General features: G+C 38.8%; 1 protein-coding gene across 15 annotated transcripts in view; it reads right to left on the reverse strand.

The window, feature by feature from the left end:
• Positions 1-27,836, reverse strand: part of LRRC7 (leucine rich repeat containing 7) — a 622,091-nt gene that overhangs the window by 351,646 nt on the left and 242,609 nt on the right. For all 15 annotated transcript variants that reach the window (XR_003510334.1, XR_003510333.1, XM_027536916.1 and 12 more), the window contains one exon: positions 13,008-13,125. Coding sequence is in view for 13 of the 15 variants with exons in the window: in XM_027536916.1 (XP_027392717.1) it covers positions 13,008-13,125 (118 nt within the window). In the remaining 2 variants the exon portion in view is untranslated. The remainder of the gene's footprint in view (positions 1-13,007; positions 13,126-27,836) is intronic.

Here is a 27,836-nt window from a genome sequence, read left to right on the forward strand (position 1 = left end):
AAGTGATGAAGCTACTTAATGAAGAACAGCTACTTAATGGGGATGCTGGCAGCAACAATGGGGTGGTTTTTGTTCAGTAGCTAAGTTGTGTTTGACTCTTTGCAACCCCATGGACTGCAGAAAGCAAAACTCCGCTATTCTCCACTATCTCCTGGAGTTTGCTCAAATTCATGTCTATTGAGTCAGTGATGCTACCTAACCATCTCATCTTCTGTTGTCCCCTTCTCCTTTGCCTTCAGTCTTACACAGTATCAGGGTCTTTTCCAATGAGCTGGCTCTTTGCATCAGGTGGGCAAAGTATTAAAAGTTCAGCTTCAGCAATAATCCTTTCAATTCAACATTGACTTCCTTTGGGACTGACTGATTTTAACCCTTTAGGATTTGATCTTGCAGTTGAAGGGACTCTCAAGAGTCTTCTCTAGCACTACAATTCAAAAGAATCAATTCTTTGATGCTCAGTCTTCTTTATGGTCCAACTCTCACACCCATACATGACTACTGGAAAAATCCTAGTTTTGATTATATTTTGACCTTTGTTGGCAAAGTGATGTCTCTGCTTTTTAACATGCTGTCTGGGTTTGTTATAGATTTTCTTCCAATGAGCAAGTGTCTTTTAATTTTATGACTGCAGTCACCATCCACAGTGATTTTGGAGCCCACGAAAATAAAATCTGTCACACCTTCTTCTTTTTCCCCTTCTATTTGCCATGAAGTAAGACCTGTATACAGGTCAGGAAGCAACAGTTAGAACTGGACATGGAACAACAGGCTGGTTCCAAATAGGAAAAGGAGTACGTCAAGGCTGTATATTGTCACCCTGCTTATTTAACTTATATGCAGAGTACATCATGAGAAACATTGGGCTGGAAGAAGCACAAGCTGGAATCAAGATTGCTGGGAGAAATATCAATAACCTCAGATGTGCAGACGACACCACCCTTATGGCAGAAAGTGAGGAAGAACTAAAGAGCCTCTAGATAAAAGTGAAAGAGGAGAGTGAAAAAGTTGGCTTAAAGCTCAACATTCAGAAAACTAAGATCATGGCACCCGGTCCCATCACTTCATGGTAAATAGATAGGAAAACAGTGGATACAGTGGCTGACTTTATTTTTGGGGGCTTCAAAATCACTGCAGATGGTGATTGCAGCTATGAAATTAAAAGACGCTTACTCCTTGGAAGGAAAGTTATGACCAACCTAGATAGCACATTAAAAAGCAGAGACATTACTTTGCCAACAAAGGTCCGCATAGTCAAAGCTATGGTTTTTCCAGTCATCATGTATGGATGTGAGAGTTGGACTATAAAGAAAGCTGAGCACCAAAGAATTGATGCTTTTGAACTGTGGTGCTGGAGAAGACTCTTGAGAGTCCCTTGGACTGCAAGGAGATCCAACCAGTCCTTCCTAAAGGAGATCTGTCCTGCGTGTTCATTGGAAGGACTGATGTTGAAGCTGAAACTCCAATACTTTGGCCACCTGATGCGAAGAGCTGACTCATTTGAAAAGACCCTGGTGCTGGGAAAGATGGAGGGCAGGAGGAGAAGGGGACAACAGAGGATGAGATGGTTGGATGGCATCACCAACTCAATGGACATGAGTTTGGGTAGGCTCTGGGAGTTGGTGATGGACAGGGAGGCCTGGTGAGCTGCAGTTCATGGGGTTGCAAAGAGTTGGACACACTGAGTGGCTGAACTGAACTGAACTGAACTGAAGCTTCCTTCGTCGCACAGGTGGTAAAGAATATGCCTGCAATGTGGAAGATCTAGCTTTGACCCCTGGGTCGGGAAGATCCCATGAGAAGGAATTGGCAACCCATTCCAGTATTCTTGTCAGGGAAATCCCATGGACAGAAGAGCCTAGTGGGCCCCAGTCCATGGGGTCACAAAGAGTGGGATATGGCTGAGCAACTAACAATGGGACTGGAAGCCATGATCTTAGTTTTTGAATACTGAGTTTCAAGCCAGTTTTTTCACTCTCCTCTTTCACCTTCATCAAGATAATGGGGAGGGGGGCAATTAAGAGACTATACCAAGTGGTCTTAGAAACAGACAAGCCACTAAGTTAAGATGGTAAGAGTGGGAATTGTGAGAAAGAAACAGATTGGACATACATTTAAGATGTAAAATGGGCAGGATTTTGTGATTTAATATATATTGGAGTTAAGGAAAGGATGGATTTTCTCATTGCATGCCTGTGTGGGGCTTCCCTGTTAGCTCAGTTGGTAAAGAATCCCCCTGCAATGCAGGAGACTCCAGTTCGATTCCTGGGTTGGGAAGATCCGCTGGAGAAGGGATAGGCTACCCACTTCAGTATTTTGGCCTGGAGAATTCCATGGACTAGTCCATGAGGTCACAAAGAGTCAGACGTGACTGAGAGACTTTCACTTTCCCTGGGGTGTAATGGGCAGGATTTGGTGATTCAATGTATACTGGAGTTAATAAAAGGATGGATTTTTGCATTGCATGTCTGTGTGGATAATAGTTAACATTAACAGAGCTAGATACAATGGAGGAAAAACAGACTGGTGTGGATGCTTAATTTGGTTTTAAACACATTATGTTTGGAGGTCTTTGTGGAACATATTTTAGCTATGTCCAGCCTGCAATTGGCTAAACCAGTCCGAAGCTCAAGGGAGAGGTCAAAGTTTAATGTGAAGCAGTCATTATCCTATGAACAGGACTACCAAATATATTACTATATGGCAGTTTGGAGCTGATTTTAGGGTTTTCTCATCATTTATTGTCGGAGAAGGCAATGGCAACCTACTCCAGTACTCTTGCCTGGAAAATCCCATGCACGGAGGAGCCTGGTAGGCTGCAGTCCATGGGGTCGCTAGAGTCGGACACGACAGAGTGACTTCACTTTCACTTTTCACTTTCATGCATTGGAGAAGGAAATGGCAACCCACTCCATTGTTCTTGCCTGGAGAATCCCAGGGACGGGAGAGCCTGGTGGGCTGCTGTCTATGGGGTCGCACAGAGTCGGACACGACTGAAGTGACTTAGCAGCAGCAGCAGCATTTATTGCAGTATCATTCCTATTTTTCAGCACTGAGTTGCAATATTTAACACATCCCAGTATAATAGGTGGGGATGCTATCCTTTGTAGGGTCCCTCATGTAATATAATATAAATACATGTTATGTATTTTGCAGAATGCTAAAGGATAAAGTTTATTCATCTCCCAAACATTTATGGAGCACCTGCCATTTATGGGTATTGGGTTAGTTATTCCAAATAGAGCAATGAACGAGATACTCCCTGATTTCAAGGGTTTTACAATCTAGTCAATACATAAGGATAAACAGAAATCAAATTACAAAGTGAGATATGTTCATAGCAAAAACACTTAAGATGTATAAACATATAACAGAGAAAGGAGCAATTAATTCTCTTCATCTACAGGATATCAGGAATGTTTCTCAGAATAAATGACATCAGAGATGCCTTTTTAAAGGTGAAAAGGACTCTGGTTGCTGGGGACAACAGTGAGAGGAAGGAATATTTTGGGGAGAGAAATAGTATCATTTCTTTTGTCACAGTAACCAGCCTGATGCACTTGAAAATGACAGTTTGGCATTACCTGGGAATGCAATGGAAGGGAGATGGGTTGGTTGGAGGTATGGTTAAAGAGGTAGTGATAGTTATTCACACAAAATTTCTAGATCCATTCCTCTGCACAACAGTTTGATTATCTAAAGGTTTTAATATAAAATAGTATTTTTACCTGTGGGACACGGTAAAAGCAGTCCTAAGGGGAAAGTTCATAGCAATACAGGCACACCTCAAGAAACAAGAAACAAGTCAAATAAATAACCTAACTCTACACCTAAAGCAACTAGAAAAGGAAGAAATGAAGAGCCCCAGGGTTAGTAGAAGGAAAGAAATCTTAAAAATTAGAGCAGAAATAAATGCAAAAGAAACAAAAGAGACCATAGCAAAAATCAACAAAGCCAAAAGCTGATTCTTTGAAAGGATAAATAAAATTGACAAACCATTAGCCAGGCTCATCAAGAAACAAAGGGAGAAAAATCAAATCAATAAAATTAGAAACGAAAATGGAGAGATCACAACACACAACACAGAAATACAAAGGATCATAAGAGACTATTATCAACAATTATATGCCAATAAAATGGACAACGTGGAAGAAATGGACAAATTCTTAGAAAAGTACAACTTTCCAAAACTCGACCAGGAAGAAATAGAAAACCTTAACAGACCCATCACAAGCACGGAAATTGAAACTGTAATCAAAAATCTTCCAGCAAACAAAAGCCCAGGTCCAGACGGCTTCACAGCTGAATTCTACCAAAAATTTAGAGAAGAGCTAACACCTATCCTGCTCAAACTCTTCCAGAAAATTGCAGAGGAAGGGAAACTTCCAAACTCATTCTATGAGGCCACCATCACCCTAATACCAAAACCTGACAAAGATCCCACAAAAAAAGAAAACTACAGGCCAATATCACTGATGAACATAGATGCAAAAATCCTTAACAAAATTCTAGCAATCAGAATCCAACAACACATTAAAAAGATCATACACCATGACCAAGTGGGCTTTATCCCAGGGATGCAAGGATTCTTCAATATCCGCAAATCAATCAATGTAATACACCACATTAACAAATTGAAAAACAAAAACCATATGATTATCTCAATAGATGCAGAGAAAGCCTTTGACAAAATTCAACACCTATTTATGATAAAAACTCTCCAGAAAGCAGGAATAGAAGGAACATACCTCAACATAATAAAAGCTATATATGACAAACCCACAGCAAACATTATCCTCAATGGTGAAAAATTGAAAGCATTTCCTCTAAAGTCAGGAACAAGACAAGGGTGCCCACTTTCACCATTACTATTCAACATAGTTTTGGAAGTTTTGGCCACAGCAATCAGAGCAGAAAAAGAAATAAAAGGAATCCAAATTGGAAAAGAAGAAGTAAAACTCTCACTATTTGCAGATGACATGATCCTCTACATAGGAAACCCTAAAGACTCCACCAGAAAATTACTAGAACTAATCAATGATTATAGTAAAGTTGCAGGATATAAAATCAACACACAGAAATCCCTTGCATTCCTATACACTAATAATGAGAAAACAGAAAGAGAAATTAAGGAAACAATTCCATTCACCATTGCAACGAAAAGAATAAAATACTTAGGAATATATCTACCTAAAGAAACTAAAGACCTATATATAGAAAACTATAAAACACTGGTGAAAGAAATCAAAGAGGACACTAATAGATGGAGAAATATACCACGTTCATGGATTGGAAGAATCAATATAGTGAAAATGAGTATACTACCCAAAGCAATTTATAGATTCAATGCAATCCCTATCAAGCTACCAACAGTATTCTTCACAGAGCTAGAACAAATAATTTCACAATTTGTATGGAAATACAAAAAACCTCGAATAGCCAAAGCGATCTTGACAAAGAAAAATGGAACTGGAGGAATCAACCTATCTGACTTCAGGCTCTACTACAAAGCCACAGTTATCAAGACAGTATGGTACTGGCACAAAGACAGAAATATAGATCAAAGGAACAAAATAGAAAGCCCAGAGATAAATCCACGCACATATGGACACCTTATCTTTGACAAAGGAGGCAAGAATATACAATGGATTAAAGACAATCTCTTTAACAAGTGGTGCTGGGAAATCTGGTCAACCACTTGTAAAAGAATGAAACTAGAACACTTTCTAACACCATATACAAAAATAAACTCAAAATGGATTAAAGATCTCAACGTAAGACCAGAAACTATAAAACTCCTAGAGGAGAACATAGGCAAAACACTCTCTGACATACATCACAGCAGGATCCTCTATGATCCACCTCCCAGAATATTGGAAATAAAAGTAAAAATAAACAAATGGGACCTAATTAAACTTAAAAGCTTCTGCACATCAAAGGAAACTATTAGCAAGGTGAAAAGACAGCCTTCAGAATGGGAGAAAATAATAGCAAATGAAGCAACCGACAAACAACTAATCTCAAAAATATACAAGCAACTCCTACAGCTCAACTCCAGAAAAATAAATGACCCAATCAAAAAATTGGCCAAAGATCTAAATAGACATTTCTCCAAAGAAGACATACAGATGGCTAACAAACACATGAAAAGATGCTCAACATCACTCATTATCAGAGAAATGCAAATCAAAACCACTACGAGGTACCATTTCACACCAGTCAGCATGGCTGCGATCCAAAAGTCTACAAATAATAAATGCTGGAGAGGGTGTGGAGAAAAGGGAACCCTCTTACACTGTTGGTGGGAATGCAAACTAGTACAGCCACTATGGAGAACAGTGTGGAGATTCCTTAAAAAACTGGAAATAGAACTGCCTTATGATCCAGCAATCCCACTGCTGGGCATACACACTGAGGAAACCAGAAGGGAAAGAGGCACGTGTACCCCAATGTTCATCGCAGCACTGTTTATAATAGCCAGGACATGGAAGCAACCTAGATGTCCATCAGCAGATGAATGGATAAGAAAGCAGTGGTACATATACACAATGGAGTATTACTCAGCCATTAAAAAGAATACATTTGAATCAGTTCTAATGAGGTGGATGAAACTGGAGCCTATTATACAGAGTGAAGTAAGCCAGAAGGAAAAACACCAATACAGTATACTAACGCATATATATGGAATTTAGAAAGATGGTAACGATAACCCTGTATACGAGACAGCAAAAGAGACACTGATGTATAGAACAGTCTTATGGACTCTGTGGGAGAGGGGGAGGGTGGGAAGATTTGGGAGAATGGCATTGAAACATGTGAAACGTCATGTATGAAACGAGATGCCAGTCCAGGTTCAATGCACGATGCTGGATGCTTGGGCTGGTGCACTGGGATGACCCAGAGGGATGGTGTGGGGAGGGAGGAGGGAGGAGGGTTCAGGATGGGGAACACATGTATACTAATTAAATAATTTTCTATTAAAGAAATAAAATATAAAAAAAGAAAAACAGAAAGAAAAAAAAAGAAAGAAAAAAAATGAAAAATAAAATAAATAAAATTAAAAAAAAAAAAAAAGAAAAAAGAAAACCAGTGCATTTGGATAACAGGTGAAACAATTAGACCCAAAAAGTAAAAATTGGAGTCCCAGGGACAACCAAGATCAGATTTCACCTCCATCTCCAATTTCCTCGTAAGGGGTCACTCATCAAATTCCAACACAATTAAGACAAATATTTATCAAGATTGACTAGCACTTGAATGAGTCCTTGGCTCAAAATAAACATTCATTTTCAGTCCCTCAATACCAATACTGATTATATTCTCTCATATCTTGACTCTTTTCCACCAGGACAATTCCAACCTTGTCAAACTGTGATGCTGACACTGCACTTATTTTCTTCTATCTGCTCTTTTTTTCACTTGAGAGATTCCCAAAGGATACATTATGCTCCTTAAGTAACTGTCTAGGTCTCTGCCACGAAATTCAATGACAGCTTCTTAGGTATAATTTTGTGAAAGGATTAATGTGTTGAAATCTTTTACCATTTGTGTCATTTCTAGCAATGGCTGGTATATCATCATGCTCATCAAAACTTTTGTATGGTACTAACCTTGCAGGATGATTTGCCACGCTTTGCTTGGCTTTTTGCATAAATATTTCCACAATATAACCATCATAAGCATAGCTAAAAGTTCCTAAATTCTACTTACTAGGACTTCTAATTATGTTCACAGACTTATTTCTGAGCAGAACTATAACTTGCAGTTTACATCCTGGCAACAAAAATTTTGTGACGCAAGAAAACTGCTAGATGACTACAGTGCTCATAAAAATGTCGTATTTCTTAGAAGTTTCATGTCTGTATTTGGTGATGAATTTTCTTCTGATTCTCTTTAAGAATAAGATAGATTTTTATTTATTCGAACTATCTAGTCAAACCTGACCTGCCTGAAGACCAAGGGACTGTTACATTTGGTTATAAAATATATCTCAGAAATTGTAATTTGAAAACAGAATTTCCTGTGTGAATGTATATAAACATATAAATAGTATTGTTAGTAAAGAAATATCAATCCATAAAAATATGTGGGCTCTAAGTCTATTTTTAAAAGAATGAAGGTAGACCTCACATCATCTTTCAATTGGCCTAAATCTAATTGCTGTTCACTAAGTTGGCAAATGATCCTTTTAGGACGGTCTTCCTGAAACCCCTCTAAGTGGTAAGTCAAGTTGGTATAGAAATATGTGTGTCCATTTGTACTCCATTGTTTCCTTCAAATGAAATGCTCTCCTTTATTCATATGTTACTGTGCTTCAAGGAATTCCTCAAGCTATGTTCTTTATCTTATATAGATAAATCTATATATAGATTATTCTTTATCTTACCCTAATCATAAATCAGTCTCCATTAATCTTATTCTCTAAGAATTTACAATTGTAATTTGTACCATATAGTTAGGGCTTCCTGGGTGGACTTCAGCAGTAAAGAATCTTCCTGCAGTGCAGGAGAGGTGGACCGGATTTCTGGGTTGGGAAGATACCCTGAAGGAGGTATGGAAACCCACTCCAGTATTTTTGCCTGGAGAATCCCAAGGACAGAGGAGTTTGGCAGAGCTATAGTCCATAGGGTGGCAAAGAGCTGTACGTAACTGAAGCGACTTCACCTCAGTCATGTCTAACTCTTTGTGATCCTATGGACTGTACCTGGCTCCTCTGTTCCTGGGATTCTCCAAGTAAGAATACTGGAGTGGGTTACCATGTACTCTTCCAGGGGATCTTTCCCACCCAAGGTTTGAACCCATGTCTCTTTTGTCACCTAATTGGCAGACAAGTTCTTTATCACTAGTTCCTTACCTCTAGTGCCATGTGGGAAACCTGGAGCTCACACACACATGCCATATAATTAATCACTTCATTGTATTGGTCTCCTCAAAAAATTGGTCCAGATTTTTCCATAGTATCTTACAGAAAAACCCAAACAAAATTTGGCCAACCCAATATAATGCTTTACAATATTCCTTGATTATTTTTATGTTAGTCTTCTCTGCCCAGTGAGAATGTAAACTTTTCTATGACTCTCATAGTCTTGAAGACTGTTAGTTACTTAAACTGGTATATTTCAACAAGTGTTCCATGTCCAGAAGGACCATTCATTTATGAATTCATCAAATAAATTGTACTGAACTCCTATAATGTGCCATGCATTGTTTTATCCAGTAGAGATGTATCAGTGACCAAGACAATGATAAAAAGTTAGAACATCACTGAACTTTTTAGTTAGGGGAATCTAAAAAATATATAGGGCTTCCCTGGTAGCTCAACTGCTAAAGAATCCACCTGCAATGCAGGAGACCCTGGTTCAATTCCTTGGTCAGGAAGATATGCTAGAGAAGGGATAGGCTACCCACTCCAGTATTCTTTGGCTTCCCTGTGGCTCAGACAGTAAAGAATCCACCTGCCATGGGGGAAAACTGGGTTCAAACCCTGGCTTTGGAAGATCCTATGGAGGAGGGCATGGCAACCAACCCACTCCAGTATTCTTGCTTGGAAAATCCCCATGGACAAAGGAGCATAGCAGGCTATAGTCCATGGGGTGGCAAAGAATCAGACACAACTGAGTGACTAAGGACAGCACAGATAATAATACATAAACAAGTTAAAATACACTATGTTGGTTACTCATAAAGACTATTAAGAAAATCAAATCAAGAAGGACATTGGGATAACACCAGTTATTCTGAAGTGCACAATACTGTAATTTAACCTATGGGCACGATGTAGGATGGTGAATCTCTAGAAGTTATTCACCCAGTACAAATGAAACTTTATACCCACTGAATAACAACTATTATCTGTCATGGCTGGATTTAGTTATTATTTCTTAGGGTAACTTTATCTAACTACACTGACTGGATTATGTCCTACTAATATGCATGTCTTTCACTTTCAATCTATCTTTAACTCAATTTTTACTTAATCACTGATAATTATTTCAGTTCAGTTCAGTTTAGTTGCTCAGTTGCGTCTGACTCTTTGCGACCCCATGGACTGCAGCACACCAGGTCTCTGTGTCCATCACCAACTCCTGGAGTTTACTCAAACTCATGCCCGTTGAGTCAGTGATGCCATCCAATCATTTCATCCTCTGTTATCCTCTTCTCCTATTGCCTTCAGTCTTTCCCAGCATCAGGGTATTTTCCAATGAGTCAGCTCTTCGCATCAGGTGGCCAAAGTATTGGAGTTTCAGCTTCAGCATCAGTCCTTCCAATGAATATTCAGGACTGACTTCCTTTAGGATGGACTGGTTGGATCTCCGTGCAGTCCAAGGGACTCTCAAGAGTCTTCTCCAACAACATATTTCAAATGCATCTATTTTTAGGCACTCAGCTTTCTTTATAGTTCAACTCTCACATCCATACATGACTACTGGAAAAACCATAATTTTGACTAAATGGACCTTTGTTGGCAAAGTAATGTCTCTGCTTTTTCATATGTTGTCTAGGTTGGTCATAACTATTCTTCCAAGGAGCAAGTGTCTTTTAATTTCATGGCTGCAGCCACCATCTGCAGTGATTTTGGAGCCCCCCCAAAATAAAATCTGCCACTGTTTCCATTGTTTCACCATCTATTTGCCATGAGGTGATGGGACCAGATGCCATGATCTTTTCCAAATGTTGAGTTTTAAGCCAGCTTTTTCAGTCTCATCTTTCACTTTCATCAAGAGGCTCTTTAGTCCTTTGCTTTCTGCCATAAGAGCGGTGTCATCTGCATATCTGAGGTTATTGATATTTCTCCAAGCAATCTTGATTCCAGCTTGTGCTTCATCCACACCAGCATTTCTCATGATATACTCTGCCTGTAAGTTAAATAAGCAGGGTAAAACAATATACAGCCTTAACATACTCCTTTCCCTATTTGGAACAGTCTACTGTTCCATGTCCAGTTCTAATTGTTGCTTCCTGACCTGCATACAGACTTCTCAGGAGGCAGGTCAGCTGGTATGGTATTCCCATCTCTTTCAGAATTTTCCACAGTTTGTAGTGATTCACAGAGTCAAAGGTGTTGGCATAGTCAATAAAACAGAAGAAGGTGTTTTTCTGGAACTCTCTTGCTTTTTCTATGATACAATGGATGTTGGCAATTTGATCTCTGGTTCCTCTGCCTTTTCTAAATTCAGCTTGAAAATCTGCAAGTTCACAGTTCACACAATATTGAAGCCTGGCTTGGAGAATTTTGAGCAATACTTTACTAGCATGTGAGATGAGTGCAACTGTGCAGTAGTTTGAGCATTCTGTGGCATTGCCTTTCTTTGGGACTGGAATGAAAACTGCCCTTTTCCAGTCCTGTGGTCATAGCTGAGTTTTCCAAATTTGCTGGCATATTGAGTGCAGCACTTTCACAGCATCATCTTTTAGAATTTGAAATAGCTCAACTGGAATTCTATCACCTCCACTAGCTTTGTTCGTCACGATGCTTCCTAAGGCCCACTTGACTTCGTATTCCAGGATATTTGGCTCTAGGTTGGTTATCACACCACTGTGGTTATCTGTATCGTGAAGATCTTTTTTGTACAGTTCTTCTGTGTATTCTTGCCACCTCTTCTTAATACCTTCTGCATCTGTTAGGTCCATACCATTTCTGAACTTTATTGTGCCCATCTTTGCATGAAATATTCCCTTGGCATCTCTAATTTTCTTGAAGAGATCTCTAGTCTTTCCCATTCTATTGTTTTCCTCTATTTCTTTGCATTCATCACTGAGAAAGGCTTTCTTATCGCTCTGCTCCTTGCTATTCTTTAGAACTCTGCTTTCAAATGGGTATATCTTTCCTTTTAACTATTTATTTAATGTCGAATGCATGTTCTAGAATGTAAGTTTCATGAAGGCAAGGTTCTGCTTTGTTTATGACTGTTTCTTTGGCCCCAATAATAATGCCTTAACTTAACAAAGCAATACATACATACACACATAAAGTTTAACCAACTAGCTTAATGACAGAGGAGTCCTGCTTTATATCCTCATAATGCCTAGATATAACCTTTTTTGACTGATCCTTGCTTTATTCTAATAAAATGGAGGGCCATGTTCATTTGGAAGAAAATGAGGATTTAATGAACATATGAGAACACAGGAGACTCCCAAAAACATTAAGAAGAAAACATCATTAACACGAATATCAACCGAATCACCAGATATAATGTTTGGCCAAAGTTATAACAAATACTACTGAGCGCTTATTATTCACCAGGTATTGCTCTAAATATCCGAGATACATCAGTGACTAAAACAGAGTAATATCCCTCCTGTCACATATGTAGTTTATGTTTTGGGGCAAGAGAGAGGGGACAAAACCATAAAAAAATAAGTAAATTATATGTATTGAGAAGATGGTCACTGCTATGGGAGAAAAAGGAGCAGAGACAGGGAGATTAGATGTTCTCTAAGGCCCCAGTGCCAAAAAGGGTGAATGGGTAGGCCTTATTGAGCGGGTGGCCTACAATGCGGGAGACCCACGTTCGATCCCTGGGTTGGGAAGATCCCCTGGAGAAGGAAATGGCAATCCACTCTAGGACTACTGCCTGGAAAATCCCATGGACAGAGGAGCCTGGTAGGCTACAGCCCATGGGGTCGCAAAGAGTCGGACATGACTGAGCGACTTCACACTTCACTATTGAGCCGGTGGTACCTGAAACATGTTGGAAAAACTTTTCCTCAAAGAATGAGGAAAATATACAATGTAACGTCACTAAAATAATCTTAGAGAGGTTAAATCACATATCTGAATGCAAGGGGAAATAAGGCCTGAGTGAGTCAGGGACATTAGTAAGAGGAGGGGAGAGAAGTTTTCTGTCTTCATTTTTATAATTCAGGATTTAGTTTTTCAACAAACATTAAGTTAGGGTTGTAACATAAACAAGGAAAAGGTGTTATATCATTTTCTAAGAGAAAACATTTAAAGCAAATTTTCAGTTAAAAATTCAAGTTATTTATAGATGAACTGAAGATCTTACCATTTTTACTGATGTCGAGTTCTTTAAGGTTTACTAAACTAGCGATAGTGGTTGGCAGATTTGAAAGGTCATTGTCAGGAATACTTAGCTTTTTTAGAGCTTGACAGTTGAACAATTGCTGTGAAAAGAAAATAATAATTGATGAGATCTTAATTTGGTTAAATCCATTTATATATAAACTTAGAAGCAACATTCAATTCACCATCTTTACCAATGTGGTAATAAAAGGACCAGTACAAAAGTCTCACTTTCTTCCACACCCTTCCACAGAATAGTCTGGATTCTTTTCAGAATTTTTGCACATTCCATCCCCATATTAGTCCCTCCCTATTCTCTGCTACCCAGATTCGCCACCCAAGGTATTCAATATTTCCCCCTTCGGTTTGACATTCATGTTTAATTTGCCAGTGAACCAATCGATTTTTTTTACTTTGAAATAATTTCTCAAGTAGCCACTTCCTTTTTATTCCCTCAGCTACCAGGATTACCTCAATTCTCTTTCACCACAACCACAAATTACTTCCATTTAATCATGTCAAACAGCTGTTTATCAGACATGCAAGAAATGCAATACAGTTGAATATATGCACTCACATTTCTTTTGTGTACCCCACACTGCGTCATAAATATCTAGCAAATGAAACATTTAATCTCTGATATTTAATGAAAAAAATGACCACTAGTGGTTCATTTCTGCCACGAATCCAAAAGTACTAGTTGGGGACGAGTCAAGTGGTAATGCAATGGTTCTCAAATCCAGCATGGTTTTAATCACTGGTGGGTGGAGGTGCTTGTTAAAATGTGGCTCCTTGGGTTTTGCCCAACGAAATACTGATATGATGGGTCTGGGATGAAGATAAAAATCATCATTTTTAATAAGTTAGTTCCAAGTTAGTCACCTGTTAGTTAGTTCTCAGGTTTCAAGTTAGTCACTCAGTCATGTCTGAATCTGCAACCCCATGGACCGTAACCTGCCAGGGATTTCCCATGAAAGAATACTGGAATGGGTAGCCAGTTGCTTCTTCAGGGGATCTTCCTTACCCAGGGACTTAACCTGAGTCTCATTGCAGGTAGATTCTTTATTATATGAGCCACCAGGGAAACCCAAGAAATAATAGTGATCGGGTTATTTTTTATGTAGGTTTTTCCAGTATCTTGTTTCTGGAAATAATGCAGTTAGATTTTTTTCGCTATGTCCATTTCACCTTGACTACTCAAGATTTGAACATCTGGGACTGAAATTTCTTATTCATTTCTGAAAGAATTATCTTAATGAGATCTTTTCTGTTTAACATTTCTAATTCTGTTTTGCTAAATTTCCACAGATGAAGTCTCTGGTATCCATGACTATGCAATTGGCAAACAGTACATTTAACTATTGCTTGTTCTCACACATAATTCATAATTTATATAGTACATGGTTATTATTTCTTAACTCAGATTTTTTTTACAAAATATATTGTGTTAGTTGTTATTTGGGATAAATATGCTTGTCATTTTTGGCTCCTTACAAAGCTCATTTGCAATATCTCATGTAGTGCTAGAATTTCAATATTCTCCATAGAAATATTGCTACTTACTTTTATAAAATCTAAAAAAGAGAACTTCAATGGACAGTTTCCACTAATTTTCCCTTAATATATAGGGAAAAAAAATGTCTACACTCATGGCCAAAGTTAACTTAAATTTTTGTCCAGGGTCTATCATTCTATTAAGACCATTGCACTACATGCAACATGGTTAGTTATAGCTGCAGATATATATATATATATATATATATATATATATATATATATACATATTTTTTTTTTTTAAATCAACCCTATTGATCTTGGTTGATACTGGTAAATTGTATTAGTTACTCCTTAGTATATTATAACCATTTTATGCAAAATTCAGATAAATTATTTTCAAAACATTCTTTTTCTTTCAATCTGTAAATTCAAGTCTTATTTTCTCAACTAAATTCTCAGCTTATCTCAAGAATTAATAGAGGCTACATTCTTCTTCAATTTTAAATGAAGCCACATCAGGAAGAAAAGGTTTGGGAATTTCTGAACTCACTAGTACATTAAGAGATCCAAGACAGTTATGGTACAGTGGTTAAGAGCATGGCATTGGAATCAGGCTGATGTGGATTCAATCCCCACTTATCTACTATCTGTATGATCTTGGGAAAGTTACCTGACATCTCTGAACTCTATCAATTTCCTCATCTGTAAAATGGGGATAACATTACCTTACTTGAAAGATTGTTGAGAGAATTAAATGAGTTACTTTGTGTGTGCATGCGTGCTAAGTCACTTCAGTCATGCCCAACTCTTTGTGACCCTTTGGACCATAGCATGCCAGCTTCTTCTGTCTATGGGATTCTCCAGGCAAGAATACTGGAGTTGGTTGCAATGTCCTCCTCCAGGTGATCTTCCTTATCCAGGGATCGAATGTGCATCTCTTCTGTCTCCTGCATTGGCAGGCAGGTTCTTTACCTCTAATGCCTGTCGTCAATTTTAAGTCTTGCACTTTTTCACATATTAACATCTTTGATATTTGGGATTCATCTCCCAATCTAGATTGTTATATTTTTAAAGCAGTGTTTTTTCCCTTCATGGTACTATAATAATGGTAATGCTGTATCTTATAATCAATAACCTTGGATTTGATAAAATGAATTATTTGTAAAAATGTAAAATTACATTTGGCACATAGTAAGAGCTTGATAACTGTTAGTCTTTAGTAATATTTACATGTTAATACAGAAATATATATATATATTTGCATAATAATCTATTCCTTACTTTTCTAGATGATGAGGTCTCTGAAGGCAGGAGTCACATCTGATTCATCTTAGTATCAATTTATTTCACCTTTGTATATAACAAAGTGACTGACATAGTGCCCTACACATACTGTATGTTGAATAAATATATTTGAAAGTATACTTAGGTAAGTAAAGTGAAAATGAGGAAAGCACTAAATTCTAGTTTAAGTGGTACTTCACTGGTTTGGAAGTTTCAGATAGACAAACAATCTCAATGGAATCTAAATTTAATAAACAAAGCAGTGAACTCTTGAATATGAGTCATGATGTCTATAAGCTGGCAAAGAAAGAAGGCATCTTAAAGGTTCTTTAAATATTCAAACTTTGAATGAAAATGAGGTAAAGAATTATCATAAATTCTTCAATATAGTATAAAACAGCAAGTATAATTAATAGTTAATTAAAGTAAAACTCTTAATGATTATGGTTATTCTGCCTTTAATTTACTAATGATACTTCCCATTAAAAAAAAATTGTTTTGAATCTTAAAATACTTGAGTACTAAAGTGTTCTTTTTCTTGGACTGAAGGAAGCAATTTAACTCTGACAGAAACTGGTTTGAGAAGACTATGCAATTTAAATTACTGACTCCAAACAGGAATTGTTAGGTGTTTGTAAGGGAGCTGATACAAAAAAGAAAGGCCTAACTGTTGAAAATAAAACATATTTGGGACCAAAAATGCACATTCTAAAAAGTGTTATTCATTAATTTATGGAAAACCATTCATTGATATCTGCCACAAAACTGAACAATATGCTAAGTGCAAGGGACATAAAATGAATAAGACACAGCAATTGAGCTCAGTAGATCAGCTTACAGTGTAATATTTAGATATGAAATACAATGTGAAAAGACTATGCTAAGGTAAATATCAGATGTAATGAGAACACACTTGTAGAAGTCTGCTCAAATTCACATTGACGATGGTGATGAGGTTGACTCATGAAAGTATATCTGGAAGAGGTAATTAAAAAATGTGTATCACCTAAGAGCCAGCACAAGATAACCAGATAAAGGCAAAAGAGGGATAATGTGTTTGTAGTATCTGTGTGGATCACAATAAACTGTGGGAAATTCTGAAAAAGATGGGAATACCAGACCACCTGATCTGCCTCTTGAGAAATTTGTATGCAGGTCAGGAAACAACAGTTAGAACTGGACATGGAACAACAGACTGGTTATAAATAGGAAAAGGAGTACGTCAAGGCTGTATATTGTCACCCTGCTTATTTAACTTCTATGCAGAGTACATCATGAGAAACGCAGGACTGGAAGAAGCACAAGCTGGAATCAAGATTGCCGGGAGAAACATCAATAACCTCAGATATGCAGATGACACCACCCTTATGGCAGAAAGTGAAGAGGAACTAAAAAGTCTCTTGATGAAAGTGAAAGAGGAGAGTGAAAAAGTTGGCTTAAAGCTCAATATCCAGAAAACGAAGATCATGGCATCTGGTCCCATCACTTCATGGGAAATAGATGGGGAAACAGTGGAAACAGTGTCAGACTTTACTTTTTTGGGCTCCAGAATCACTGCAGATGGTGACTGCAGCCATGAAATTAAAAGACGCTTACTCCTTGGAAGGAAAGTTATGACCAACCTAGACAGCATATTGAAAAGCAGAGACATTACTTTGCCAACAAAGGTCCGTCTAGTCAAGGCTATGATTTTTCCTGTGGTCATGTATGGATGTGAGAGTTGCACTGTGAAGAAGGCTGAGTGCCGAAGAATTAATGCTTTTGAACTGTGGTGTTGGAGAAGACTCTTGAGAGTCCCTTGGACTGCAAGGAGATCCAACCAGTCCATTCTGAAGGATATTAGCCCTGGGATTTCTTTAGAAGGAATGATGCTAAAGCTGAAACTCCAGTACTTTGGCCACCTCATACAACGAGTTGACTCATTGGAAAAGACTCTGACGCTGGGAGGGATTGGGGGCAGGAGGAGAAGGGGACGACAGAGGATGAGATGGCTGGATGGCATCACTGACTTGATGGACGTGAGTCTGGGTGAACTCCGGGAGTTGGTGATGGACAGGGAGGCCTGGCATGCTGCGATTCATGGGGTCACAAAAAGTCGGACACGGCTGAGCGACTGAACTGAACTGAACTGTACCATTTCAAAGAAGTCAGAATGGCTGCAATCCAAAAGTCTACAAATAATAAATGCTGGAGAGGGTGTGGAGAAAAGGGAACCCTCTTACACTGTTGGTGGGAATGCAAACTAGTACAGCCACTATGGAGAACAGTGTGGAGATTCCTTAAAAAACTGGAAATAGAACTGCTTTATGATCCAGCAATCCCACTGCTGGACATACACACTGAGGAAACCAGAAGGGAAAGAGACACGTGTACCCCAATGTTCATCGCAGCACTGTTTATAATAGCCAGGACATGGAAGCAACCTAGATGTCCATCAGCAGATGAATGGATACATATGTGGTACATATACACAATGGAGTATTACTCAGCCATTAAAAAGAATACATTTGAATCAGTTCTAATGAGGTGGATGAAACTGGAGCCTATTATACAGAGTGAGGTAAGCCAGAAAGAAAAACACCCTTGGCTCCAGCCCCGTGATGGTTATCTGGGACAGGTGGGTTGGCTGGAGCGGGCTGCTTCAGTCCTCTTGAACCATCGCGAGGGTAGGCTTGGCGCTTGACCTTGAGGCTCTTGGGGTCCCCAGGGCAGAGTGCCGCCCAATGTCCCAGTTGATGGCATTGTGGCAAGCCGTTCTAGGAGACTTGTCACGGTTTGGACACTCTTTGGCCCAATGCCCCACCTGTCTACAGATCAGGCATCTGTCTCGTGCCTTGTCCTTCAAGGACTCGGGGTTTGCCATAGGGCTTCTCTGGAGGCGGCCAGCATCTGGGCATGCCTTGTCTCTTTCTTTCTCTCCTTCTCCTGGGCCTTGGCCTCCTTCTCCTTGGCCTCCTTCTCCTGTTCAGACCTATTCAGAACTACCAATGAGTGTCATTCTAATGAACACCCCCAAAATCTGGTTTCTGGGGATAATATTTCTCAGGATAACTCTAAGGAGCCAACACAGCTTGACAGAGACTGTACTCCAAAACAGACAGGAGATAGATCTTCTGATCCTTGAACAAGGAGGGACTTCAGCTATCCTGGCAATGTGAATTTAAAATTGACCAATGTCCCTACTAGTCCTTGTTATGCTATATTGATGATGCTTACGATTATTCCATGTACTATCAATTGTCTAACCTGTTTTGTCTCTGCCCAGGTCAACCAGCTACAACATGCAGTGCCAGTTCAACAAAGATATAAAACTACAGCTGACCACGGAAAATATCACACACCCTTGGACACCGCTATAAGGACTCTGAGGCTTGGGACTAGCAAGAAGGGGAGGCCCAATACCCCTCGCTGCCCCAGTTCAGCAGGAAGTAGCCAGAAAGACCTCAACGCCCCTATTCCCAAGGAATTGGGCCTCCCATCTCTTGAGGGGGGAATGTTAGGTAGGTAGAATAGGGAAAAGGAGTCCAAAATGGCGGCGGCTAAAAGACAAGGAAGGTCCAAGGACCAGAGTGAAGACTTCAGGCAGAACAAACAGAACAAACAGCACTCCTGGCTAAGCCCAATTTGCATAGAGCAGGCCCAGGTGGAGGAAAAAAACATATAAAAGGAGGAGCCAAAGCGCTTTCTCTCAGACTCTCTCTCCCGCGTGCGTGCGCTCTTTTCTCTCTCTCTCTCTCTCTCTCCTGCTATCTTCTAAATAAAATAGAGCTGTAACACTGAAAAAAAAAAAAAAGAAAAACACCAATACAGTATACTAATGCATATATATGGAAATTAGAAAATGGTAACAATAACCCTGTATATGAGACAGCAAAAGAGACACTGATGTATAGAACCGTCTTTTGGACTCTGTGGGAGAGGGAGAGGGTGGGATGATTTGGGAGAATGGCATTGAAATATGGATAATATCATAAATGAAACGAGTCGCCAGTCCAGGTTCGATGCACGATACTGGATGCTTGGGGCTGGTGCACTGGGACGACCCAGAGGGATGGTATGGGGAGGAAGGAGGGAGGGGGGTTCAGGATGGGGAACACATGTATACCTGTGGCAGATTCATTTTGATATATGGCAAAACCAATACAATATTGTAAAGTTAAATAAAATAAAATTTAAAAAAAACGAAAGAAAAAAATAAAAATAAATAGCACACAGAAAAAAAAAAAAAAAAACAAAGACTGTGTAACTCAAACTAGTTTCAAATATATACTTGACAGCATGAAGATATTAGGATTGTGAAGGGAATTCTCTATGTCTACAACATCCATATGCATTTAAAATATGTTTATTGAACACCTAGTATATGATATGGTCTATTTCAACACTGAGCATAAGGACATGAGATTCCCATCAATTCCTATTTCAGCATGGTAGACTAAATATTCAAAGGAAAAATTTTTAGTACAATAAGTTACACACACACACACACACACACACACACACACACACACACATTCCTTTAATGCATAGCTGAGCCCTGGCTGAAATACTGGAATTTCTCAAATTCCAGAATAACAAGAAAATGTTACTACACAGAGTTGAGTGGGTCTGTATGTAGCTTCTGCTCTGGTGGTACCTGTTGGTCTCTGGTGGATGAAGACTAAGGGTTGTTTTGTTGTTGTTGTTGTTTTTTCTGCCAGTGGAAGATAGAAGACTGCTTGGGGTCTCAACAGAGGTTGGAGACTGGCTAAGAGACCACTCTATACACAGTTGGATTCTCCTATGGGTGATACTTCAGTAAGGGAAGGAAAAACTCTGGGTTCTGCAAAAAGAGTCAGTGGTGAATATATAACTTTCTCAGTCTTGAGTGAGGTGAGAAGGGAGGAAGGGAGAAGGGAGGAAAGGAAAGAGGGAGGGAAGGAAGGTTGGCAAGAAGGGAAAAGAGAGAGGGAGAAAGGGAGGAAGGAAGAAGAGTATGAATAAAAAAGATGGGGAGAAAAAGAATAAAACAAAAACAAAATGTCTACTTGTGGGATTAAAACATCAATGTAGGTCAAAATAGAAAAAAGTATGATAATGGCATAAAAATAGGTATGTAGATGAATGGAATAGAACTGAGAGCCCAGAAATGAACCCACTCATGTATGGTCAATTAATATTTGACAAGGGAGCCAAAAAGATGCAATGTGGAAAGGATAGGCTCTTCATTAAATGGTGTTGGGAAAACTGGATAACTGCAAGTGGAAGAATGAAATTGTACTCCTATCTTATGCCAGTCACAGAAATGACTCAAAATGAATTACTGCCTTAAATATAAGACCTGAAACTGTAGAATTTCTAGAAGAAAAGATAGGAGAAAAGCTCCTTGACATTGGTATTGGCAAAGATTTTTTGTGTATGACACAAAAAGCACAGACAAAAAAAGCAAAAATAAACAAGTAGGACTACATGAAACCAAAAAGTTTGTGTAGAGCAAAAGAAGTGACCAGCAGAAATAAAACATACAGAATGGGAGAAAATACCTGCAAACCTTTATCTGAAAAGGGGTTAATATCCAAAATATACATGAAACTCATACAACTCAATACTAAAAAATCTAATTAAAAAATTGGCAAAATATTTGAATATACACTTTTCCAAAGAAAACATACCGATGGCCAACAGGTACATGAAAAGAAGCTTGTCATTACTGGTCATCAGGGAAATGCAAATCAAAACCACAATCAGATAAGGACTCACACTTGTTATTAAAAAGACAAGACACAACAAGTGATAACAAAGAAGCAGAGAAAAGGGAAACTGTGTACCTTGTTGGTGGGAATGTAAATTGGCAGAGTCATCATGAAAACCAGCATGGAGGAGCCTCAAGATATTAAAAACAGAACTACCATATGATACAGTAATCCCATTTCTGGGTATATATACAAAGGAAATAAAAATGCTATCTTGAAGATGTGTTTGCACCCCCATGTTCCCTGTAGACAAGACATAGAAAAACCTGTGTTATAAGCAGATGAATGGATAAAGATATGAGATCTATACACACACACACATATACTATATGTGCTACAGAATGCATGATTGGTTGAATCCTCACATATAGAACCATGGATCTGGAGAACCAACTATGGAACTTGACATCCACAGATTTTGGTATCTGTGGCAAGTCTGAAACCAATCCCACATAGATACCAAGGGAGGACAATATACAGATTTACAACTGTGTGGGGGTCTGTGCCCATAATCCCTATGTTGTTCAAGAGTCAACTGTATACACAATGGAATATTATTCATCCATAAAAAAGATAAAGTCCCATCTTTTGTGACAAAATGGATGGAACTTGAAGGCATTATGCAAAGTGAAATAAGTCAGGCAGAGAAAAATAAATATTTTCTGTATGATTTCACTTGAATGTGGGATCTAAAAAAGTTGAACTCATAGTAATAAAACAATGGTGGGAGAAATGGGAAGATGTTGTTTAACGGGTGCAAATGCTATTTTGGATGAAAATGAAAGAGTTAAATAAGCCTGCAGCTTAAAAAGACAGAAAAATATTAATAGAATGTAGTACCAGTATCAGTTCAGTCACTCAGTCATGTCCAACTCAGTAGGAACAATAAAGAAACAAGTCCCTCACAACCCACAGTGGTCTATGAAGCAGGAAACAAGCCCAGACTGGGAGCTCCTTAAACAGAGGAACCACATCATTTCCAGGTCATTGCATGTATCTTATAATGGTCTTTATCTTTTTAATTTTTTAATGTGAAATCTATATACACAGGAATGTATATAATACATATTTTTTAAATTATGATGATAAAACAAAGAGCCATATTCCTCAAACCAGTTTAAGAAAGCTACTTTATTCTCCTCCAAACCATGTCCCTTGTCATCTACCTGATCCACCAAAAGTAACCAATTTCTCATTCTCTCTTCTTTTACCACAGGTCTAGTAATCCTAAACATAGATACTGTTAAGATTTGTCTGTTAATCTTTATACTAGTTATCCTAAACTTATATACTGCTGAGATTTGTCTGTTAATTGTTATGTAAATGAAATAATGGGGGTATACTTTCTTCTGCAGCTTGATCTTTTCATTCAATACTGTGTTTTAACATTATTCCATGTTAATGTATATAATCCACTCATCCATCTTTACTACTTTATGCTTCATATAACACAATCTTCTCATATATTCTACTGTTCACAGACTTTTGAGTTATTTCCAATTTTTTGAACAACATTGCTAAGTGTGTATATATATCTCCTAGTGCACATATACAAATGTTTCTCTGAGGTGGGTAAGCATACATTCACGTTTACTAATAGTAGAATTTTATTTTTGCAATGTGACTGTAACAATTCAAAGTCCTATTAACATGGATAAGAATTCTCATTTCCTCACATTATTTCCAAAATTTGACATTTTCAGACTATTTTTTCCTATATGTGGTATGTAAAATGGTAATGCAGTTTATCTATTACTAAAAAAACTGAACACTGTTTCATGTTTTATTCATTTAAAAGAGTTCATCATATATTCTGAATATGAATTTTTTGACAGTTCTCTCAAAATATGGCTCATTATTCCATTCTTTTTATGGTAGTTTTTGATAAAAAGACATTTACAATAGTCAAATTTATCTCTCAGTTTTAGTGTGTGCAGATGGTCTCCTATTTTTTCCCTCCTAAAAGTTTTAATGCTTTGATTTGACTCATTTGGGATTTATTTTTGAGAATGAAGTGAAGTAAGGATCCATTCTTTTCTCTTTATAGATGACCAGTTGTTCCATTTTAAAAATAGGGCATTATTTTTTCCACTGATTTGCAACACAAATTCTGTTGGATTTCCAACAGGGCTTCAGATTTTCTATCTGTAGTCCACTGGTCTATTTGTCTATCTCTCATTCTAGCTTGGTGATCGGAACTCTATGACTCTGACTTGTGTTTATGCTAGAGAAGAATGGGGAAGGGATAGAGGGAATTTCTAGAGAAGAAAGAAACAGTCCATCCAAGCTTTGAAAGAGATGAGGTTCTGTGAGCAGAAGGCAGGGTGGGGAAGTAGGGGTAGATTGGGAAGAGCAGGGCAGTTCAGGATGCTGTAATAGGAGGAAAGGCCCAGAGGTATGTTAGGAATGGCAAAAAATTAAAAGTGATTCTTTTCTAAACTTTGCTAGGCTTCCCTGTCCATCACAAACTCCCAGGGCTGTACTCTAATGTAAATTAAAAAATAAAAGCAAGAATACATTTGAATCAGTTCTAATGAGGTGGATGAAACTGGAGCCTATTATACAGAGTGAAGTAAGCCAGAAGGAAAAACACCAATACAGTATACTAACGCATATATATGGAATTTAGAAAGATGATAACAATAACCCTGTGTACGAGACAGCAAAAGTGACGCTGATGTATGGAACAGTCTTATGGACTCTGTGGGAGAGGGAGAGGGTGGGAAGATTTGGGAGAATGGCATTGAAACATGTAAAATATCATGTATGAAACGAGATGCCAGTCCAGGTTCAATGCACGATACTGGATGCTTGGGGCTAGTGCAGTGGGACGACCCAGAGGGATGGTATGGGGAGGGAGCAGGGAGGAGGGTTCAGGATGGGGAGCACATGTATACCTGTGATGGATTCATTTTGATGTTTGGCAGAACTAATACAATTGTGTGGAGTTTGAAAATAAAATAAAATTAAAAAAAAAAAAAGCAGTCAGGGCTTTATCCCAAAGAAGTTGTTCAGATGGTGATTTTTAATCATTTTTGAGTCAACCTTACTGACACTCTCTCTAGAAACACACACACACACACACACACACACACACATCCACACAAACATACACATTTGCAGCCAATTTCAAGAAGCCTGCAAATCACTGGAAGCCCACGCATGGCTTTATGGACCAGGTTAAGGACCTCTGTGATAGGTCATGCCGTGCTACTTCTAAAAAAGCAAATGTGAGCAAGTCCATCTCTTGCCTGTACTGTATTCAGCGGCTCTCTCCTCTCTTTGGGACAGTCCCAAGTTTCTCAATACAGCTTTCAATACCCTTTACTTCTCTAGAGCCTCATCTTCTCATTCTACTGTCTCTTGTTTCTTTCTCATACCTTCCCTCCCGCCATCCTATGGGACCACATCTTCAGCTATACTGAGCAGCGTCAGATTCTGTATCCACCTGCTCTCCTTTACTTTTGTAAATGCCAGGTCTCCAGCTGATGCTTTCTTCCACCCCACCCTCCCCCACCTCCCCTCAACCCTCTTATTCAAGCTCAGGCCCTCTCACCTTTCTGGTTACAGCTTAAGACTGGTTTACATGCTCTATTTGTGGATACTTTCACAACATTCTGTATTAATCTCTACTGAAGCCTGGATGCCCCTGTTTTGGGATTACTAGACCGTAAGCTTCTTTGGTTTCTGCAGCATCTGCAGTGTATAATGCAATGCCTGACACATGGGATTTTCTCAGTAAACAGTTGATCTTTCATGAAAATTCTGAGGCAGGGGGTGGGTGGCAAATAATAAGATAGTGCCATTTCTTGAGTGCTTATTATACAGGTGCAAGGCGCTAATCTAGATTTTAAAGTATATGAATCTCCTTCTTGCAACAACATTGTGAGGAAGGTGTTATTATCCCTGCTTTGTATATGAGAAAATTTAGGAGGTTAACTTTTACAGGGTCATATATATAGAAAGTGCCAGAACCAGCATTCAAATTCAGTTTCGTCTGGCACAAAGCTATTTCTACTGCAGCATATTGTTCCCTCTGTGCCATCAGATCTATGCAAGGGAAAGACAATAGTGATAACTGACAGCCGGTGGCTGTCTGGGAGGGAAAGTGAATGAAAGAGGGGGAATCTCCAGCCCATCATAATGATCCTACAGGGGTTAGGGAAGAAAACTTGGATTCAGTGACTATCTTTTAACAGCAAGGACCTGAATTCGAGTAAATCTGAGTACATGTTATAGTGCTTTGTGAACCCTGAACTGCTACATAAATGCAACACACTATAATTTGGATTAATATTTTATTATCACCTTTATGCTCAGGCTTGGAAAATTAAGGACATAGTGATGACATCATGAATATGAATGGTTAGATCTCAAAATGTAATTCCTTAGAAAGAATAAGGTGTTTTATTTTTTCCTACTACAGATGTTAAAAGTCTGAGTTGCCTGTGAATTGTGAAAAGATAAACCCTTTTCCTGAGAAATTTGATGTAAGGTCATTGTTGTACAACGAGAGTGTTATTAATGCCCCATGTTGGCACAAGTGGATTCCATCAGGGAAAAGAGGTGATGGCCTAATAAGCTGGTGTTACTGAATAGCTGGTTTCTTAGAAGTTCTTGCTTTGAATCCCCTTGAAAGTGTTCAGGCTGCAGCATTTCCAAACTCATTTGGAGTTTGGAAATGAAAGCTGGTTCAAATAAATAATTATTTTGTGCATATTACAATAAAATGCTTTTTAAATTAGTTTAATAGGTATTATTAATTATTTTAGTTATAAAAAAGCCAATTCAAAAATAACAGAATAAAAATAATTCTAATGTAGGCACTTGGTGAAATTGTAGGCTTCCAATTATGACATTCATTCACTTCTTTCTTTACTTTCTCCCTCCCTCCTCTTTCCTTCCTTCCCTCTCTCCTTCCTTTTTATCCTTCCCATTTCCCTTCCTTCCAGACTGCTTATATTCAATGAGCATCTCTTGAACATCTGTGTGTGTGTGTATGTGTGTGTTAAGTCACTCAGCCGTGTCCAACTCTTTGCGACCCCATAAACTATAGCTCTCCAGGCTCCTCTGTCCATGGAATTCTCCGGGAAAGAATACTGGAGTGGGTAGCCATGCCCTCCTCCAGGGGATCTTCCTGACCCAGCGATAAAACCCTGATCTGTATTCAGTCAGATTCTTTACCATCTGAGCCACCAGGGAAGCCCTCTTGAACATCAACTCAGTGACAAACACAATGTCAGAACCCAAAGAGGAATAACAAAGTATCCCTTTCCTCAAGTATACAGTCAACTGTGTGTGTGAAAGTTGCTCAGTCATGTCTGACTCTTTGCAACCCCATTGACTGTAGCCCACCAGGATCTTCTGTCCATGGGATTCTCCAGGTAAAATATTGGAGTGGGTAGCCATTCCCTTCTCCAGAGGATCTTCCTGACCCAGGGATCGAAATGGGTCTCTGCCTTGTGGGCAAATTCTTAACTATCTGAGCCACCAGGGAAGCCCATACAGTCAACTAGGGGTTATAAATACACAAAATAAAACACAATATAGTAAAAATAGATTGGGTTTCTCTGGTGGCTCAGTCAGTAAAGAACCTGCCTGACAGTAAAGGAACACAATAGATGCTGGTTCGATCACTGGGTCAGGAAGATTCCCTGGAGAAGGAAATGGCAATCCGCTCCAGTATTCTTGCCTGGGAAATCCCATGGACAGAGGAGCCTGGTGGGCTTCAGTTCAAAGGGTTGCAAAGAGTCAGACACGGCTGAGAGACTAAACCACCGCAAAACAGATAAATACTACAACAGAACAAGGGCCTTGCAAACACATTTTATTCCAAGAGAAACATTCCTGGACTTTGCCCTTGTCCTAGAAAATATGGGATGCTTGGATTTGTGTGCTTTTTTAAGTGATTCTACACTAATCCCTCACATTATAATCCACCCCTTAAATGTTCGTAAGCAGGGAGGGACTAACTCAGATTTTTGTTTTTGAGAAACTGGCACCTCTGACCAGAGAAGCAGGTAGAAGGACAATGAGAAAATATCTAGGTGAAAAATAATGAGAGTTTTAGTCAAGGCACTATCAGGAAGAGTTAGGAGGGAGACACACTGGGTAGAGGACTCATGAAGACTTGGTGCCAGTAACATGGGCAGTCAAAGAAGCGGGGATTTTATGATCCAACAACACTTTAAGGTCTCCAGCAGCAATGGAGCTGTGGGCTGGTGTGAGAGGTATGGAGATAGTAAATGCTGGTAGTATCAAATAAGATTGAGGCTGTAGGGGAGGAGGAAACTTATAAT

This window comes from Bos indicus x Bos taurus, chromosome 3, assembly GCF_003369695.1.
Source record: "Bos indicus x Bos taurus breed Angus x Brahman F1 hybrid chromosome 3, Bos_hybrid_MaternalHap_v2.0, whole genome shotgun sequence".
Lineage (NCBI taxonomy): Eukaryota > Metazoa > Chordata > Mammalia > Artiodactyla > Bovidae > Bos > Bos indicus x Bos taurus.